Source organism: Opisthocomus hoazin, chromosome 7, assembly GCF_030867145.1.
Source record: "Opisthocomus hoazin isolate bOpiHoa1 chromosome 7, bOpiHoa1.hap1, whole genome shotgun sequence".
NCBI lineage: Eukaryota > Metazoa > Chordata > Aves > Opisthocomiformes > Opisthocomidae > Opisthocomus > Opisthocomus hoazin.
In genome coordinates this window covers 29,717,658-29,738,990 of record NC_134420.1, presented here as the reverse complement: position 1 = coordinate 29,738,990, position 21,333 = coordinate 29,717,658, and the positions used below count along the sequence as shown (strand labels likewise).

The 21,333-nt window shown below is 43.6% G+C and overlaps 1 protein-coding gene across 4 annotated transcripts in view; it reads right to left on the bottom strand.

The window, feature by feature from the left end:
- LRP4 (LDL receptor related protein 4) overlaps window positions 1-21,333 on the bottom strand; it is an 87,694-nt gene that overhangs the window by 44,519 nt on the left and 21,842 nt on the right. For all 4 annotated transcript variants that reach the window (XM_075425071.1, XM_075425072.1, XM_075425074.1 and 1 more), the window contains exon 2: window positions 552-698. In XM_075425071.1, coding sequence (XP_075281186.1) covers window positions 552-698 — 147 coding nt within the window. The remainder of the gene's footprint in view (window positions 1-551; window positions 699-21,333) is intronic.

The window sequence follows — 21,333 nt, the reverse complement described above, 5'->3', positions numbered from 1 at the left end:
AGTTCTCACCTGGCTGGGCTCAGCTACACAGATGCTCACACCATGCAGATACACAGTAGCTGCAAGGTAACTTCTCTCAGCAGATCCCAAGACCAACCAATGTCGATTACAGTGCTTACCTCTCCCTTCCTTCAAACAGCAGCCAGAACAGAAACCAGAATGTTACTTAAGAGGGCAGACAACCCTCACTACATTTCTTCACACTGCTTATTTATTTTCCATTAATATTTATAGCATAAACATATAATTTAATTCACAGCGCTTTTGCAAGGGTGTGGAAAAAAGAGGTACTTCTCTCTAAAAAACATTCACATCCAACAGCCATCTAAAACCAGCTGCAAAAGGCAGAGTTGGGCTTTCAGTGTACTTTATGTCAGTGGACACTGGCTGTTAGATTGTAAGTACTGAAGTCAGTCAGAAGTATGTCATCTGCAGTCTTAAACATTAGTCAAACAAAAACTAGGATGTGCCTATAAAACTGAGAAGCATCTGCAGAGAAAAAGTTAAGACATTTAGTTTTCACAAGCACAAGTCAGGAATAGTATTCTTACTGCAACCATCTTCATCACTGTGGTCCCCACAGTCATTGTCTCCATCACACTGCCACTGAGCAGGGATGCATGTGCATTCCCCAAAAGCACTGACAGCACATGTAAAATGATTACGTCCACAGGAGCATTCGGTGCTGCTTGTAACACCTGTAAAGGAACAAAGAAAAAAAGATATTTTGAAGACATCCATCTATTTTAGGGTAAATGCATTAAATACAAAGTGACATCAGAATTTTTCTCCATGTACACACTACATGTATGAACACATACTCTACTGTAAAGAAAAACATCCACCACCCCCTTGCACTGTTGAAATAGGAGATCAAGTACTATGCACAGTTTCCTGGAACGTGGCTATTTGAACGCAACAGCAAATAGCAACCTACCAAAAAGAGATTCGGGAATCAGCTGAAAAATAACTCCGCACTGGTCACAATCAAATCCAAGGTTATCACAGGTATCAGAAGACCCTTTTCATTTTACAAACTCTGTCTTCTCCTACAACACAGTGCTGCTGCTCCACGTAGTTCAGACACCACAACAGAAGGGACAGAAAGACTCTACTTCAGAGGGTTACCTGGGGTCTTCTCCAGACCCTGAACTGTTCAGATCCAAACCTTTTACATGGCACTGCTTTAGACATTTCAGACTCCAGTGAAAGAAAAAAAAAAAAATTAAGACATCCTTTCTTACTTATCTGTAGGGATTAAACAGTGACATTATCCTATGCATAACTGACATTTATGAAAGCAAGAGAAGAGGATTTTTAACTCTACAAACTGACCAAAAGAAAATGCAGTCCAAATGCCAATACATAATCTGGTAAGAACCTTTTTTTTCCAGCCTTAAAGTTAGCTTAATGAGCTGCTAACCCTTTTCTCCCCTCTCCCAGCTGCAGAACAATAGTCTGCACAACTCTTGACTCTTACTTCTGTGCAAATGCAACTATTTAGGATATCATCCCACAAACTCTCTTAATAAATCTTTGCCTTAAGAAAGAACAGGCTGTAGCCCACCTCTCACAAAGCAAAAGGTCGTGCCTGAACTTCTGTCTGATGTTATCTTGACAATCTATATAATCAATATCACTGTTAAACAAATGATTATTCTATCAATCAACAACCCCCTCAGGCTAGTCTGTGACTGGATTCTTTTTGCATGGTCCCTTCTTTCTGCAATTCAAACAGTCCTAGAGCTCTCAGATTAAACAGTAGATCATAAGTAGAGCAGTACAGAGGGATACCTGCCCCAAGTGGTAGTTATATACATCCTGAACTATTTGCAGACTTTTTGATCTCATTTGTCATATCTAATGTATCCATGATGAACCATGAGCTGTTGCAACCTAACTAAAAAAAAATAAAAAGGAAGAAAGCAGTCTCTTAATTTCCTTATTCTCCATTCTAATTGGGAAAAGCAGTATCTGCTAAATTTCATGTAACTATTCTGCAACTCTGTCAATAGCAGAATTCCCTCCAGCAACAGCATCCACTTGTGAAAGTTTAGCTAAGATTTAAGTTTAGAGAGGACACACTTCTTCCTTGAGGAAGAATTCCATGATAAGTTTCTTCTGCAAGAAAACTGGCTGAGGAGGTTTCCGCCAGCTTCTGCTGCCTGGTCCCAACTGCTACCTGGCAGGTTGCAAGGCCTTGCCACAAACTATTTTCCAAGCACATCCACAAGCTGCTGAATTGGGCCAATCAAACTGGCTGCCAGATCTCCCTTCACAGACTGCCATGGGTGTAAAATCCTTTCTTTCCCCCATCTCAGCTACAAGTTATATTTAAAAGGTTTAGTAGAAAACATACATCTCAAGGTATTACTGTATACGTTAGAGAACGCAGCCAGAATCTGGTGTAACAAAAGGATAGAGGCAGGAAGAATACAAGGTGAATAATGAACAGAAAGAAGGAAAAGCAAATGAAAGAGGGCAGAGTGGTCACATCCTCAAAGGATTTACCAGGCATGGCCAGGGCAAAGGCTGACTCCAAAAGACAGTAAGTAGGTGATGTAGAGTCAGAAGGCAAAAAAAGCAGTACAGACATCTCTAAGGAAAAGCAATGCATCGTCTATGCAATATATCTGACTACTAAACACAAGGAAATTCAGAAGAACCACAAACCTCCCCAAAAATCAAACAGGTTTCTTCAAACTGGCAGCACAGTAAATTCAGGACAAATCACCTTCTTCTGTTGCCTACCACTATTTCAAAAGGCAGAACTAGCTGTATATTGTATCCAAGGTAGCTGCTGTTTACATCACCTTTTCCAAAGCAATTTTTCTAGCACTATCCTCAACAGGACCCCAAAACATTTGTCCCAGCTACTTTAAGCTCCAACAGCCCTTCCTTCCTGTTGGAGTACAGCAAGATGATGATTCATCATCCTCACTATCCCCAGAAAAAGACAAATACGAAAGTGCTAGTGACTGGCTCTATATTGCTCAGGCTCCATCATGTCTTAGGGTAGCTTCACCAACAGGAAAGGATCAAACATCAAGGCAACCAACTCAGACTAGGGGAATGTATTTAATAGTTTATTTCTGGATAAGCACAAATGAGAGAGTTGGGGAATAAAGTAAAAGCAAACTATTTTAGCTGCTGAACGACAGCATGGAGGTACAGCTCTGCAACAGCAGAGAAAGCATCAGTGTAGCTGTCCCAGTCTGCAAACAGCAACTTCATCTGCCGTATTGTCAAACACAGGTATCCTGAAAAGCTGCAACTAACATCACTTTATATACATATACACACACATGTACTAAATCTGTTCTTCCCACCTCAGTAAATATGCTATGTTCAATCATCTCTGGTTTGTGTTTTTACCACGCTACAGAAACTGTTGGAAGCTGAAGGATACATTACGACCCAGATACCAACACTCTCTCATAAGCACTAGCCTATATCTGTAGTACCATTACGTAAGCATACTTTGCCTAACTGGTTCAAATTATGACCTTTGTGAGCCTCATGCTTTGTGATTTGTGACTTTTAGGGTAACTAACTTTCTAGTCATTATAATGCTGCATTTTATCAACCACAATTTACCCTAGTCTTACACTTGGTCAGGTAGAGCACATTATTTTTGGAGAGCACGCTAATTTCAAGTTATAAACAAAATCAGAAGAATCAATCCTGGATGGCTAATCTTTATCCAGTAAAAAAAACTGAACAAAACGTGGGACCCCTTGCAGACAGCAGAAATTTTCTCAGTGATTTCAGTGTGGATAGTATTTCACCTTTGGTGTCCCATGATTATTTCCCAGAGCTCAAAGCTCCAGTAACACTGCCCTGTAACTGTATCTGTAACAGTAGAGGGCCAGGAAGGATAAAGACGAGAAGCGTGCTCTCTCCAGCTCTCTCAAAAGACAAGCGGAAATAGTGCATTTGGTGTGAGAAGCCTCAGTGGAAGAAGTACTCTAACGTTGAGCTCTCATTGAACATAGGGAGAGTGAGACAGAAGACTAACCAAGCACGCATTAGGGTGGAACATAAACCTCCAGTGTCATGTTTCAATCCCAGTTAGTCAGGGGTCCAGGAACAGGACGGAAGTCAGCACTCGCTGTTCAGGCAACTGGACCAACAATCAAAGCAGACATATCTACTTACACTTCTGCACATTCTTCTGGAGCAGGAACAATGTGAGGTACCTCTGGGCTGAGCCATGAAAAGTTTTAGGAAAAACATTTGTCATCACATTGCAGGCTTGGACTTTTTACCAACCCTCTATATTCAAAAATCATTTCACTTATGCCAGAGGCAAAAACCTGACATATTTTAACAATGCAATACATACAAAACAATACACAAAAGTTAAAACAGAGGTTATCACCAGGTACTGAGCTGACATCATTCAACTTCCCCGTCCTCTCTTGATACCTCATGTGACCACCACACAAGTTTACTACACTCTCACTTGCCCATGGGTACAAGCAACCAAAAAAGAAAAAAATCATCTTCACTGTCTGTAGTTTGCTTCCCTCCAGATGCGACAGAAGCAGGGTCCAACAACCAGTTTTCATAACACAACGTTATACAAACAGCCTCCAGATTTTAAAAACAGGAAGTCAGTCTAAACACAGGCCTCATATTTAACATCTGCCATCACCTTAAATTTAGCATGGTATGCTCAGTTTCTTCAGATTCCTTCCAAATACGCTCCCCATCTTCATGTTTATCTGACAAATGAAACACCTCCTGAGGGAGGGTGGGGTTGTTCCTCCCCCTAGAAAAGATAGTTAGGATCTTTGTAATTTTATGTCTAAAGTTGGAAAAACAGTTACGTCATTCCTGGCTGAAAAGCAAAAGTCAATAATCATCCTGTTGTTTCTGCACATCTTTTTTTTGGGGGGGTGGGCCGGGTTGCTTAAACCATGAGTTATTACTCTGCTCCCTCCTCCCCCCATTAGGCCAAATAAAATAGCCCATAATGAAAAACCTAATATACAAAGCTCCGTTTTGCTGATGAGGTCACTTGCAACCCTCAGAGCCATTACATAATAGCCCTGTATTTGCCACAGGTTCACAGAAACATTGACATTACAAAGGAAGCTTAAGTAGACATAGTAATTACCAAACTGAACTCTGTAGCCTTTGTTTTCTTAGGGACAGCAGATTTCTAGGGGAGAGTGAAAACACTGTTTAAATCCTGATGCTATGCTTCATTCCAAAAGGAGAGATACCCATTTATTCTCAGTAAAAAACAATGACAGATAGAAGCTCTTACCACTATTTTGTAGCAACTCAACCTTCTACAGGCTGTTGCTTCAATATGGAATCATGTAACAGCCCGGGATGGAAGGAAGCTTGAAAGACCACCTGGTCCAACCTTTTGTGCGAAAAGGAGCGTAGATGAGATTATCTACCACCCTGTCCAGTCGCATCTTGAAAACCTGCAGCAATGGGGACTCTACCACATCCCTGGGGAGGCAGTACCAGCGAATGATTGTTCTTACTGCAAGAAGTTTCTTTCTTATGTTGAGATGAACATGTCCCTGCTCTTTAAGGTCCATCAGCTCTACCAGGCCCTGGCAGCTTTGTAGCAACAGCAGGATTATCTCACAGTCCCCTAATGCAGATGAAGTTTCCTCAAATGAATGTTGACCAAGAATACTGCATGAACAACTGCCAAAGATCCTGGCATCTGTGGTCAACATCATGCTGCCTTTCCACTTTTTCTTTCTTTGCAGGTACCAACAACTGACTATATAAGCGACTCTTCCACTCCACACCACTGTTAGTTGCATCTTTTCCCCGTCATCCTAACCATTCTTACCATTACGCTTTAAAGTAGTATTAAATTCACAGCCATCAGTTTGCTTGCACCATCCTGCAGTTCTGCATGTACCTGTAACACAGGGTAGCATAGCTAACCACGGCCAAGTATCTATTTAGCTGTTCTATACCACAAGAAAAATAGCACCAACAGGTTTAGGAAACCCAGAACTCACAAAATATTTGGCACGCTTTACAGTAGCAGACTGTTCAGTTCAGAATCAGGATCCTCTGGAAAGAGTAATCACTCTTTTGGTCCAGGACTGAGTAACATACAGATCTGGGTTCCTTCACATCCATGGATGGGCGTCTAACTCCACATTTCATGGCCTACAGAAGGCCTTCAGTGGAAGGCAGAGATCTTTCTGCAACCTCATTACTACAAGAGACACAACCAAAAAGATGACAGTACTAACTTTTACAATTTTAATCCTACCGTATAAAAATCTCTGGCAGAGGACAGAAGTTATAAGAGGATACTGAATGGATGTGCATCAAACAGCTGCACTTCAATTCTTATTTCTGTATTTTAAGAACCCATGAGCATCTGATTGTTTATTCAGGGTTAAAATTAGTGAATTCTGTAGCATAGCCTTTAAGACTCTTTAACACCTTGCTCACCTGTTGCTAGAAGGCCTGTGTCTGAGACCATTTTCTCTTTGCCCACTTCCAGGCCAGGCTCAGTTCTGCATTCCCATCACATACACACCTTGATGAGGGCAGACCTGGGACATTTCAGGTGGCCTTGAACATAGTTCAGTTCATACATTTTCCTTTTTCACCTAGCACTTTGCTGAGTGTCTCTATAGCAAGGCAGCTCAGCTTCCTTTCCTTGCCTATCTTGAGGGGAAAGTAAAAATTTTGGATTCCTCTCTCTTACCCAAATAGCAGTTTCCATTGAAGGAAAGTACAGTTAATCCAGCTTTAGAAGAGGGATTTGCTGACCATTGTTTAAGCCCAGAGCTCTGCTGGCAGACACAGCAAAGACAACATTACAGCACAACAGCATGATGTCAGAAGGGGCACCACACACTGATAAAATCCAACAGAGGTTTGTGTTTTGTTTTGGTTTTTTTTTTACTCCCATTATGGAAGTATTTGAAGCAGTTCTGACCGGGTACCCACATGGTGTCCAAGTAGTTGATGCCTGCCTAGCGTAAAATTCACCTCACTAGGAAGAACAACCTAGAAGTTTTCAAAGCTTTAAACAGAACCTCTATGGTTTTGTTTGAGGAAGAATGTGACAGTGGCAAGGTTAAAAAAAAAAAAAAGAAGCAAAAACAAAAAAAAAACAAAAAACCATACCACCCCACAAACCCACAACCAACAAAACCACACCAACCAGAGAAAAGAGGTCAAAGATGTTACAGCTTTTGGTAATTGAGTATTGTGCCTACTTTGGCAGTCTCCAAGTGAGGATGAAAGTTTCTGAGGCTTAGAGGTTCCCCTCTCAATTTGCAAAAGCAGGGATACCTCAATTCTGAACAAGCTGTTTCTCAATTAAATACATGGCTGAACAAAGTTCTAGGGAGAGGCACACTGTCAAGCACAACCACCTTTCAGTTCTCATATTAAACTGCACAACTATGCAGGTTAGACCTGAAAAATATTACACTCAATATGACCACAAGGAATCAGATGCATAAGGAAGAAAAATTCCACAGGGCATCTGCTAATTAGGACCTAAAGAAAGTAAGGGGTGCAACAAAAGTGCAAACTGAGTTAGTGTTTCGTGCCATGGGTGTATGCACGAGGTAGAGTGAGACTGGAACAGAAGCCATATTTTCAGAAACACCACATGGGTCCAGAGACACAAGGCCTTTACAAACATGTTTGAGTCTCTGACGCCCAATTCTAATCCCCCAGAAGTAAATACTAGCAACCCCACTGAAAACCTTACCCTGTACCCAAGGAACAGGAAAGCATTTATAGAAACAACTACTGAAAAAGAAATAGTGAAGAAGGATTTGACTTGAACATAAAAAGATTCAAGAATCAAGAAACTATTGTTACAGTTCCTTCTCCCAAATCTTTCAAGTTATAAATGAACACCTTTCCATAAATAATGTGACTATCATCGAGGTCTCTAGATACTCGTCCTAACTCTATCCATATCTTCTGCAGCGTTTGACAAAATTACTTCTCCCTCTCTAGAAGTGGGGATACTGCTATTACATCAGCAGAGCATATTAAGATTTAATGTTTAATGTGTTTCTATATATTGAGAGTCTTTGAACAGAAGGTGCAGCTAAAGCAACAGCACTATTGCCATGAAATCCTAGTCTAAACTAATTCAAATTGGCTGCGCTACCAGCACACACAGATCAAAAAAATCAGCTGAAGGACCATAAACAAAAGATAATGAGAAATGGCAGCAAGTCAAGCTGCAGGGGGTAGAGATGGCTAGTAGGTATCATAGGGATCAGCATTAGATCCAGTCCTATTAAGTAACTTAATTAATGATCTGGAAAAGAGAAGTATCACAGAATCACAGAATAGTAGGGGTTGGAAGGGACCTCTGTGGGTCATCTAGTCTAGTTCTGGCTGGTTCTGGCCGAGACGTAGTGCCCAAAAGTAACCAGTCCTTCATTATAATACATTATAAAGTATCACGCTAAAGGAGCCTGCAAATGATACCAAAATAGGAACATTCTTCTACAAACACCACAGGAAGAAAAGAAACAATATAGAAGTGACCTTAAAAGATGAGAATTATGACCAGGAAAATTAAGATTCAACCTTTAAAATTTTTTTTTTTTTTTGAAGCAGTGCATCTGGTGGAAAATAATTTGAAACAGATACTCAAATGAAAGAAAAATCTGAGATGCAGCAATGCTTGGAGAAATCAAGGAGCAATAATAAAAGACAAGCCATCCATTAGTTTACGCTATGACACAATATGGCAGCCAAAAACATACTTTCAGCTAAATATGCATGTGTCACATCACGGGGGAAGAAACTTTCTCCCTGTGCAGAACTGGGGTATAAGACTGAGTTCTACACTGAGGCTGATACAGGGAAACTAAACAACATATTCTAACCACAGCAACAAAATGTTTATCAAAGGTGTGTTATGGCACACTGCTCCCTCAAGACTTCAAACAGATTCTGTTTGAAGCCTGAATCAATGTGGCATTTTTAACCCCTCTGCTGACTATTTAGTTCTTGAAATCAGACAAAAGGCAACAACTATCCTGTGCATTTTTTTTTCTAAATAGGACTTTTATTATCCCCTGTTTTCCTGAGCAACCCCTCAGCTGCCTATGGAAATAGCTCATGGTGGACAACCCATGAAGTCCCAGTATAGAAGCAGGAATCTTTCAACTACCAAAGCATGTTAAACACATCAAAATCTCAGCCCAAAGTCCCCGTCCAAAGGCAGGCAAGAAGTATCAGGTAGATGACAACTATTTCCAAGTGACTGAGGAATTGTATCAGACAAGGCCAGACAGGAGAAAGTCGTATCCGAGTGACTTTTCCTCCCGGCTCTTTCTTCAGATTCCTGTGCAGCTCCTTCTTGGTAACACCAGAACTGCTCTGTAAGAACCTGGTAAAACATCTCGACTCTAGTTTCCAGATCTTTTGGCTGAAATGTGACCATACTGTTATGCTTTTTGCATATTTACTTGCCATTAAATAGCATATGTCCCACTTTCCCTAACTACAAGGTTCCCTCAAACATTTGCAGCTAGCAGGAGTCAAAAATGCAGGTTTTGTTCTGTAGCTCCACATGCCTGTCAGTCACTGCTGCCATCCAAGAAACCAAGCAATGTATCAACCTGTTTCAGGTGTCCTGTCCAAAATCAATAGAAATAGCCATCTTCTAGAAAGGGCTTTGAGCCTTTCAAAAGATCGCAATTCAAGACAATGGTTCTCCCATTCTCTCTGCAAGTGTGTTCAAAAGCATTAGACAGTAGGAGCATCTGTTTTCACCTTCATAAATTCTTGGTACAACAAAAACCACAGAAAGTCATGAGCTGCAGTATACCATCTTCGGCGCCATTCTGCTTCTCACCTCCACGGCCCTTACTGGAAGAGATTCAGCCTCCTAAACCCTTTTAACCCATATATTTACATTTTCTCTGTGGACTAATTCATTTTTTCCTACGTATAAACTTGGATTCCAAGAAGCCAGAGCATTATGCTTCCTCCCTTGTGAAATTTTCCTCCTGTTACTGTTAAAAGCATCTCTCGAGCCTTGGCATTTCACTACCTGTAGATTTTCTCTCTCAAGCAGAGAGCATTTCATCCATATTGTATTATAAAGTGTAGAGTGATACCTGAAGGATGCCATCAAGAAACATGCTTTGCTGATTTTAGCCTGAAGTGGGATTTCCTTATGCAGCTGCAAGCTCCTTTGCAACTCCATGTCAACAGAGAACTACAACAAAGAATCCAAGGGACAGATATAAAGTGCTCACCCACAGCACTAAATTACTTGTCACACAGGACCATTCCACTCAAGCACATGAAACAGAAGTTAAATACCACTCAGAAATGGACAGAAAAATAAATGGTTGCTGCGGCATAACATCATTCAGAAACATCATCATCAGCTTTAGAACAGTGTGGGAATGTTTAGCTGGACCACCAGGGCCTGGCAGACAGAACTACATGACTCAACCCCTTTCAGAATATACACACAGCTAGACAAACACTTTAAAATACTACCTTAAGCCTACATCATGCTTTGCAAGAATTAGTCACCTCAGCAACATGAGATACGTAACTTTCCATTTCTTTCACCGTTTTGTTTGTTTGTTTTGTTTTTAAATAAAACGCACACACTAACAACCTCTATCCTTTCCTGTCCCACACAGGTTGCGAACAATTTACTGCGGATTTGTCATGAATCACGCAGTACAGTAGATGCTAAAATTTAGAAAATAATGGCACAACAGCAGAAATGTTACCAGGAGACCTTCACAATACCAGACAATTGCTAACTGCCAGCAAGAGAAGCTACTTGCTGTTTTAAAGAGATAATCCATAGGGAAAAGGTAGTTCTGATCTATTTCACCTACTTTAGTCACCAAAAAGTTTCACTAGCATGACAGTTCTTGAGAACGAAGCTTATCGAGCGGGCAGAAATCCTTCTATTATATCAAAGTTCATGGAGATAAGCTACAGACATTGATCAAAATGGAGCTTGTTTTCCCAGTTACAGGGCAGAAAACGTTGGCATTTTAAGTTCCATAAACTTTCTTTTAACTTTTCTATTACTTCATAGACAGATAAGATTTCTCTCATCCTTCTCTTCTGCAAATAAATTAAAACAAGGAAACAAAGGGAAAGAAGCACAGAGACATGAAAGCATTACTGGTATTTGTTGGAGAATACAAGAATAAAAGGAAAAAAACTAAGCAGCTTTGATTCATACGCATCTTAGAGGATATTGCTGTGACAGCAGCTGATTTATAAACTTGGGGCAGCTATGAGACCTACATCCATATTTTTAAAATTTCAGACAACCGAATTGCACCAACTTCCCTAAAGGCAAAGCAGCACTTTAATCCAATGCTGAGACTTACTACCTTCAGAAGGAAGAATCTGGGCAAAGCGGGTTCTCCCCAAGTCCCTAGGAACAGACTCCTGACTCCTGCTGCTACAGACAGAGTTTTGTGAACGGTTTGCTTCAGTCGCTGCTGTCCCTGAAGTGTACCGTAGATCTACTCAAGTTAGCTTTGAACTAGCTAACTTGGGTTTTGGCAGCAGTAGATCACAAAAGCAGAGCGCTGCAATCCACCTGCAAAAGTCAGCAAAAGCAGCACAGTAAATACTTCAAGCAATTATCCTACAGCGAGCCTTACACTACCTCAGCTACAGGAGCACCCAAGGTTTACTACAGTCACAGCAAGGATATGCTCTGTCCCTTTTGGGAAACGACCTGGAAGAATCACAACTTCAGAGCTGTTTCAGAAATTCTGAAGCTTTGCAATCCCCTCCCTTCACTGAACGGAGATGAATGCAAGCAGCCCACAACACCTAATAAAATACAGCCTGGCCTCTGCCACTCATAACAGCAATATGAGAAAAAAAAGGTTTAATTTGCATTCATGCATTCCTCCCTCTTCTACTTCACTTCCCTTAGTTTAAGTAACCCAAGTATTAACTTACACGGCAAACAAACTTTCAGTACTTTTCCAACAATCCTTCTGTTTCTGCTCCCATTCCTGTTGTCCTCTTCCAAGCTGCGAGTGGCTTTGGGAGTGACTTGCTTAACAGCTGAGAAAGACACAGCTGTCATCTCACTGTGCATGGACTAACTCAACCTGACTCAAGCTAAAAAACAAGCAAAGAAAAACCCACTCAGTTTTGAGTTTCATATAGGATAGCTGTACACCTTCCTGTCTACATACACTCTTGAACAGCAACGGCCTCCAACTCTGGCAGATGCTACTGAAGAACCAGTTACAGGTCACAGTGTTAAGGAAAACTGAAATTAACACCAATTTATTTTAAACTACTGTCTGTAAAATGCACCTGTTTAATTGTAGCTTCACAAGAAACTAAGCTTGTCTCGGAGTGGGGGGGAAAGGAAAATGGAGAGTTCAAAAGAGGGCAGCTAAGAGGACGCAGCACTACTACCATCTTTGCTTGAGAAGTAGTGCTCAGAGGCTTTAGCGAACCAAGAAAAACTAAAAGGGGTCTTTTTTGATCCGAGTTGCAAAGACTACAGCTCAAATGTACTTAGGAAAATTCAGAAGACAAAGGATCCTATCTGGCCACTTCCTTACCACAGATCTTGCAGTGGATTGAGAACCGGCTGAATGGCAGAGCTCAGAGGGTTGTCATCAGCGGCGCTGAGTGTACTTGGAGGCCTGTAACTAGTGGGGTCACCCAGGGGTCAGTACTGGGCCCAGTCTTGTTCATCTTCCTCATCAATGACCTGGATGAACTGACAGAATGTACTCTCGGCAAGTTTGCGGATGACACTAAACTGGGAGGAGTGGTGGATACACCAGAAGGCTGCGCTGCCATTCAGCGAGACCTGGACAGGCTGGAGAGTTGGGTGGAGAGGAACTTGATGAACTTCAACAAGGGCAATTGCAGGGTCCTGCACCTGGGGAGGACCAACCCCATGCACCAGCACAGGCTTGGGGCAGACCTGCTGCAGAGCAGCTCTGTGGAGGGGGACCTGGGAGTGCTGGTGGACAAGTTGACCATGAGCCAGCAGCGTGCCCTGGTTGCCAAGAAGGCCAGTGGTATCCCGTGGTGCATTAAGAAGAGTGTGGCCAGCACGTCGAGGGAGGTTCTCCTCCCCCTCTACTCTGCCCTAGCGAGGCCACATCTGGAGTACTGCATCCAGTTCTCCCATAATATCCTCCTAGGGAAGTTCAGGAAGTATGGGCTGGATGAGTGGTCGGTGAAGTGGATTGAGAATTGGCTGAATGGCAGAACTCAGAGGGTTGTCATCAGCGGCGCTGAGTCTAGTTGGAGGCTGGTAACTAGTGGTGTCCCTCAGGGGTCGGTACTGGGCCCAGCCTTGTTTAACTTCTTCATCAACGACCTGGATGAAGAGTTGGAATGTACCCTCAGCAAGTTTGCTGATGACACCAAACTGGGAGGTGTGGTAGACACACCGGAAGACTGTGCTGCCATTCAGCGTGACCTGGATAGGCTGGAAAGTTGGGCAGAGAGGAACCTGATGAGGTTCAACAAAGGCAAATGCAGGGTCCTGCACCTGGGGAGGAACAACCCCATGCACCAGTACAGGCTTGGGGTGGACCTGCTGGAGAGCAGCTCTGCGGAGAGGGACCTGGGTGTCCTGGTGGATGACAGGTTAACCATGAGCCAGCAGTGTGCCCTGGCTGCCAAGAAGCCCAATGGGATCCTGGGGTGCAGTAAGAAGAGTGTGGCCAGCAGGAGGAGGGAGGTTCTCCTTCCCCTCTACTCTGCCCTAGTGAGGCCCCATCTGGAGGACTCTGTCCAGTTCTGGGCTCCCCAGTTCAAGAAAGATGAAGAGCTACTGGAGAGAGTCCAGCAGAGGGCTACAAGGACGGTGAGGGGACTGGAACATCTCTGCTATGAGGAGAGGCTGAGGGAGCTGGGCTTGTTTAGCCTGAAGAAGAGAAGGCTGAGAGGGGACCTAATATATGCTTACAAATATCTGAAGGGTGGGTGTCAGGAGGATGGGGCCAAGCTCTTTTCAGTAGTGCCCAGCGACAGGACAAGGGGCAATGGGCACAAACCGAGGCACAGGAAGTTCCGTCAGAACATGAGGAAGAACTTCTTCCCTCTGAGGGTGACAGAGCACTGGAACAGGTTGACCAGGAAGGTTGTGGAGCCTCCTTCTCTGGAGATATTCAAGACCCGCCTGGACAAGATCCTGTGCAGCCTGCTGTAGGTGACCCTGCTTCGGCAGGAGGGTTGGACTAGATGACCCACAGATGTCCCTTCCAACCCCTACCATTCTGTGATTCTGGGCTCCCCAGTTCCAGAAAGATGAGGAGCTACTGGAGAGAGTCCAGTGGAGGCCTAAGAAGACGATTATGGGGCTGGAGCATCTGTCCTGTGAGGAATGGCTGAGGGAGCTGGGCTTGCTTAGCCTGAAGAAGAGAAGGCTGAGAGGGGATCTTATAAATGCTTATAAAAATATCTGAAGGGTGGGTGTCAGGAGGATGGGGCCAGACTCTTTTCAGTGGTGCCCAGTGACAGGACAAGGGGCAAAGGGCACAAACTGAAGCATAAGTAGTTCCATCTGATCATGAGGAGGAACTACTTTACTTTGAGGGTGACGGAGCACTGGAACAGGCTGCCCAGAGGTGCCGTGGATTCTCCTTCTCTGGAGATATTGAAAACCCACCTGGACGAGGTCCTGTGCAACCTGCTCTAGGTGACCCTGCTTTGGCAGGTGGGTTGGACTAGATGATCCACAGAGGTCCCCTCCAACCCCTACCGTTCTGCGATTCAGTGAAATGGGACCTAAAAAGTCTGCTGTTCACACAGCTAAGTGCGAGGAGTTAGATGGGCGAGTCACTTCTGTGTGAAATCTTCTTACTTGTTTCTCATTTCCCATGTCTTGCTTCTTGTTTCTGTTTCTTCTGTTTGTTAGTGGCTTCCCTTGCTTCTTCCTTGCCACCTACTAGTCCTGCTGTAGTCCTTTCCTGCAGCTCTGTTAACGTTTAACAAATTTCCCTTCAGTTCCTATGTTTCTTTTGGCTGTAGCTCAAGGCAAACTCCCCAGATCCAAAACTAATTTAGGGCTCTGAGCAACAGTAGCATTTAAATGTTGGCTTTGTGCCATCAGGCGGGCAGCCTCTTCACTGGGAAGAAATCTAATTCCAGTGTTTATTAGATCAACAGTGGCCTCAGGGCTGGACTTCCTTTAATGTTGGCCTTTTAATAATTGTAAGGCTAATACAGGAACTTTGGACCCCCAGGAGGGTCTCAGGAGCCTGGCTCTGACCTTTTTTGGGGGAAACAGGGCTTGGATCTGACTTAATTTGGGTTAGTGAGCATAGGGGAGCAGATGAGTGAAGTGGAGCAGGAGGTGTATTTTGACTTCCCAAGCAGCGTGTGTAAATCCTTACGCGTTTGTGCAATAGTGACTTTGATTTCCTGCGAGTTTTTTTTAACGAGCTGTCTGGGGTAAGGAGCTAGGTAGGGCAGGGCAAATTGTGCCTTGGTTAAGAAGTGGACTGGGACCGTGTAGGATCTGCGTTAATTTCTCAGTTTGGCCACAAGCTCTTTGGGAAGTCACTTAGGGCTCAGGTTTCCAAGCATGAGGAGTGCCTATTGTGGGAGGTATGAGTACTTTGTAATACCAAGGGTCAGGTCTAGATCTCTTTGGCCAGATGTGCGATGATGGTTAAATGTCTACTTTTCCACTGATTTTAAATTACTTAGACACCCAAATACTCACAGGTCTGTGCTGCTGGGCTTCCATTTTCTGCTTCTGAATTGAAGATAATACTTCCCAACTTTTAAGAGGTGTTGAAATTGTTCATTAGTAGAAAAAGGCACTCTGACACTGTAGTAGTGGAGGCCACACACATACCTGCAAAGATGTGTTTCCATAATTAGACCATTTTGCTCTTTGTGCCTCCTCCTCCCCCAACTCAGTGCTGTTGCTATTATTTAGTGTGAACAGTATGAAATTGGCTGTAAGGAGTCCTCTGGTGCTTTTCACTATTGCATTTAATTTTTCTGGGGTGTTAGTGCAAATGAACTGTGGACTGTGCAGGTTTGTAGAGGCAGCTGAGACTCCCAGTTACAGCAGAGTAAGAGTTTTGTGACTACTTTCTAAGTGCTGCAAGTGAGTCGGATGTCCAGGTGCTGTGGGAGGTGTTGCTTCGTGAGCTGCCTGGAAAGCAAACGAATGTGGGTGGGCTGAATAGGGGCTGATGTATGGCATAGCTGCCCTGCAGTAACCCCAACAATGATGCTCTTGTTTTTCCTGTTGGCAGTACTATTGGAAAGAAAGTATCCCATCTAAGCCCATCAAACATATTTGCATTAAGTTTGTGTTTTTGAGTGCACGTGTGTGTGTGTATATATTAAAAAATAAAAATGTTACTGGTAAAGGTTTCTTTTTTACTTTTAAGTTATTCCAGTCCTCTGGTAGGCAGCGCAGTTGCTGTGATGTCTCTGTGGTTGTGTGGTACCTCTCTCTTTGCCAGGCCCAACCCTGTTCTTCCAGCTCAGTCTGGCCAGTTAATAATTGCCCCTTTGCTGCTCATCCTCTGAGGGCAACATAATATCATGTGTGGGGTTATTTTGTAGAAAACGACACACAGAACAACTCTCTGTCCCAAGATAGCTCCGTTTATCTTGTGGTTTGTGCTTTTGAAGTCCTACTGCCTGTGGAATTGCAAAAGCGAGCTTCTGCCTCCTTATTGCCACGAAACCACGCTGTATATCCTGTCCCTTCCCTGGAGAACTCCTCTGCTAAGCAGAGCTGTTGTGGTTGGCTTCCCAATTTCTTGTGTGGCAGAGAGCTGGAAAGCTGCAAAGCTCAGATGCTTCACCGCTAACATGATGGCCTCTTTGTAGAAGACCGAAATAAACTCCTTAAAATGACACTGTAAGAGAACAGTCTCTGTCCTGTCCAGGAACCTAGCATTTTTTGTATCATGCCATAATGAGAGGAAGAATCTGACTGCAGCCCACAAAAGCCATAATGGACGTTTTTTGGAGGCAGAACTCACTTCTTTGCATTGTGTGCCTGGACAACTGCAGTCCTGCTAGAGCATTAGGTTCCCTGAAAATGAGGACTTCAGAACACATGCATTTTTGTCTCCTGAAAGGTAGCGTATGACTATCCATGTTGATGTGTTCTGGGACTGATCAAGACAGAGAAACTTGGCTTCTGTGTTTGATAGGTTAAATAAACAAAAGAATGTTCTGGCTTCTAGTTTTGGAGAGAAGTTGGGCGTGTGTTCTGAAGGGCAGAATGTCCTCACAGCTAGTCCAGCGCCTGCAACATCTGAGAGAAGAAAGAGGCTGGCTGATAATTTCCTGAGTGACAAACATTCTTAGTGTATTTCAGAGAGCCAATGCAGGGTGAAACCTTGAAGGCCAGGTCAAAAATGGCTTCCAAATGTGTTGTGAGCAAGGTTATGGGTGCTTCGTGAATCCAGAGAGCAGTGAACAAGCACTGATGCAGTAATTAACAAAGATTTTAAGTGATGTGGGAGAGGAAGCTAAAAGCTCAAGAAGCTTGTGAGTCCAACGAGAAAGGAGCCAATTTCTTAGAGAATCACAGAATGGTCGGGGTTGGAAGGGACCTCTGGATCATCTAGTCCAACCCACCTGCCAAAGCAGGGTCACCTAGAGCAGGTTGCACAGGACCTCGTCCAGGTGGGTTTTCAATATCTCCAGAGAAGGAGAATCCACGGCACCTCTGGGCAGCCTGTTCCAGTGCTCCGTCACCCTCAAAGTAAAGTAGTTCCTCCTCATGATCAGATGGAACTACTTATGCTTCAGTTTGTGCCCTTTGCCCCTTGTCCTGTCACTGGGCACCACTGAAAAGAGTCTGGCCCCATCCTCCTGACACCCACCCTTCAGATATTTTTATAAGCATTTATAAGATCCCCTCTCAGCCTTCTCTTCTTCAGGCTAAGCAAGCCCAGCTCCCTCAGCCATTCCTCACAGGACAGATGCTCCAGCCCCATAATCGTCTTCTTAGGCCTCCACTGGACTCTCTCCAGTAGCTCCTCATCTTTCTGGAACTGGGGAGCCCAGAACTGGACACAGTACTCCAGATGTGGCCTCGCTAGGGCAGAGTAGAGGGGGAGGAGAACCTCCCTCGGACCTGCTAACCACACTCCTCTTAATGCACCCCAGGATGCCATTGGCCTTCTTGATCATAAGTTATTTTGCAACTACAGTGGTTCTCATCTACCCTCCTCTCACTACGCTCAAAATACAGAATAAGAAGCTGAGGAAACTCTTTTTCCTGACTCCTTGGCTATGTCAATGCTGAGTTACCATGAAACTTGACTTTCATCCTTGGTCAGCTAAGAACAGATGGATATTTCTTGTCTTCCTGGCTGGGATCTTGACAGATCCCATGTTCTCAGGGGGAGTGGTACACAGTTGCCTGCAGGAGCAGCTCTCGCAGTAAGCTCTCTTTTCATGAAGAGGATACAGTAAAAACTGCAAATCCCTGTCTGTTCATGCTGTTCTCCATTTTACTGATTACTTGTAGGGACTTAGCACAATGCCCTTCTTCCCTTGAATACTCAAACACTCAACCTAATACACATGTCTACGCAAACAGAGTTTAAAAATATTCCCATTTTGGCTTTTTTTTTCTCTCCTTTCCCAACAAGGAGGGGCTGAGCATGAAGACAGTTGCCTCCTGTGAAGCCAAGCTAGCGAGGGCACAACTTGCACTGGTAGCTTTTGACGGAAGTGACCAGATACAGGACAAGAAAAAGGAAGATCAGTAGCTTCCACGTCAGAAAGCTCCTATTTCCACTACAATTCCTTCTCAGTTGGAGGGATGAACTGGAAGAAACCAGGAGCTTGGATAGCAAAAAGCAATCCCTCCATCATCTTTCCAGGGCCCACAAAGAACCTTTGTTTGCTCCAGCTGTATCTCCGCTCTTCCTACCTCTGTACGGAAACATTTCCAAGTCAGTGGATGCACACCTGCACAGGGTGCTATAGAATAGGATAAAAAGACTGGAGAGCATACTCATTAGAGATCTTACACACCATCCTTTACTGTGTCATATGAAGCCAAATATTGCTGGGGGGAAAGCGTGTCTGCCCCTCCCCCTCCAATCTCCTCACAGAACTACAAGCATGATATTAAAGAAGCAAAAAAATGTGCAGAGGGCATTTGGCTATGTACGGACACTAAATCAGGTGAGAAAAAAATGGGTTAAAGAAAACCAGAAGTATCACAACATGGACTTTTCCCCCCTCCACACAGTTGATATTAAACCAACATATAATAAAAACAAGAGTTTTCACTCATAGAAAGGGGTTTCTAACATCTCGAAATTCCACCCGATCACTGCTAAGATAATGTATGTCCAAGCTGTCCGTTTGCTTTCAATTTCCACATCAGCCCCCAAATTCAGCTGAACTACAGCTTTATTTTCACACAGATTACAGCATTCTTTTAAATACTTACCTAGTCTTTTACATTATATCCACCACAGGGCTATTAATGTTTCTATGAAGTTTGTTTGCAACAAATGCCAAGGAGTCTGTGGAACTTTGCAGGTCTCTTCACAGATTTTTCCTATTGTCAGATTCAGGATTGCATAGAAGGAGAGGCAGATATGGACAAGGGCTACTTAATTCTGCAAAACTATTAAAATATAGCCAGCAACGTTTGAGCAAATCCCCATACAACCTCTCCATGAACAAAACATTCCTAAACCTTATTTTCATTCTTCAGGCACTTGTCTTTCATGAGATACTGTCTGTTTACAGGTCTCCTGCTGTGCACGCAACTCCTTCCCCAAATGACAGAGGTCCTCTCTCACACAAACATGTAAACACAGACTAGGCAATGCTGACTCCTGTAAGCAGCCTCCTCCCCGATGAGCCCTGTAAAGGGTTAAGGCCCAGTTATCGCATGCTGGTAGGCTGACAGCTTTATGTCTGTAATGTCTATGCAGGTTTCAGACTCTCCCTTTAATCGGGTTCCATTGCAATTAATCAGTGGGTTTCTTTATAAGAAAAAAATAATAATAAAAAACGACGAGCACTCTGTTCAACCCAATTCAATCTGTCCAGCCAAATCTCATGACCAGCTGGAATGCCCCTTTCCTAGCCTGCCCAGCAGGATGCCCAAGAATGGCGTGTGAACGTTTCTCTCTGCTCCTGCTCCAGCGTTAAAATGAACAATAGTCCCTGCCAGTGTCATTCTTCAGCAATTCATCTCTTCCTGTCGCCAGACTCTTTCGTTCCTTCTTGCCCCTTCCACCTTTTTTGTATGAAAAGCAACAGCAGATCGGCAGCAATATAATAAAATAAAATTGTATTTACTTGGGAGATTTGGGGCAAGGGGCAAGCAGAGGGTTGTGGAAAGGAACAGCCCCCACCCCCCTCCTGCAATGAAGACACAGAAGGGGAGCGTTCTCAGGCCCCAGCTGACCTGCTCCGCTCCATGCCTGGTTTCCCTGCTGCAAGGAGCATCAAATTTGCCAGAGGGGCTGCAGGGGGGACAGGGTCCTTTTCTTTCTGGAGTATGTTGGAACTCTAATTACAGGGAGGCTGTTTCCGGGGGGAAATCAACATGGATCTCAACCCTGTGTTTTTCACGTGCAGACCTGTGGCCTTTACTCAATATTCTCATTCACCAGGGAACAGGTCAAAAGAGGCTGAAAGAGGCTGGAAGCGCAGTGTTAGGAGAGACCTGGATCTCCTTTTCCTGAAGGAGCAGAAATAGGAGGGCAATGCTGTGGGACAACTCCAAGGAAAAAATAATATTATAGTGTATACACATACACACACACATTCCCCAATAGAGCAGGAAATGTGTCAGTGTAAAAAATTAGACACCACTGAATGGTCCACAAGGAACAGATTAATCACAGAGGCAGCAGTAAACAGCATGCTAAAAGACACACCGTGACTCCCCAGCACCTTCTCTCTCTCTCTCTCTCTCTCTCCATTGAAAGGAAACAAGGGACCAGGTCTAGCATTACAGACCCTGGAAGATTTCAGTAAATTTACTTATACAGGTGTGAATTTAAAAGGGTTGCTTCCTGGTATGCAGAACTGAGCAACAGTCCAGCAAAGACAGTATCTTATGCAGCATGCTTCAGAAGAAAATAAATCCATCTGCTGTTGATTACACAGGACATTTAAAATCTATTATAAGCAAATTTTGAAAAGCTTTAATGAAATCCCAGAATTAAATTCACCTGCACAGCCTCTAACAGGCCTCTTTTGCACTTTATGACACCACTCAATCCCCACATTACTTGCAGTACGAAGTCCTGAACTGAATGTAAAATGATTACATGATATTCACTGTAATAGTCAAGCAGTCCATAAACATAGATTCGTCTTCATACCTTACCGCTATGAATGGTTTCATCA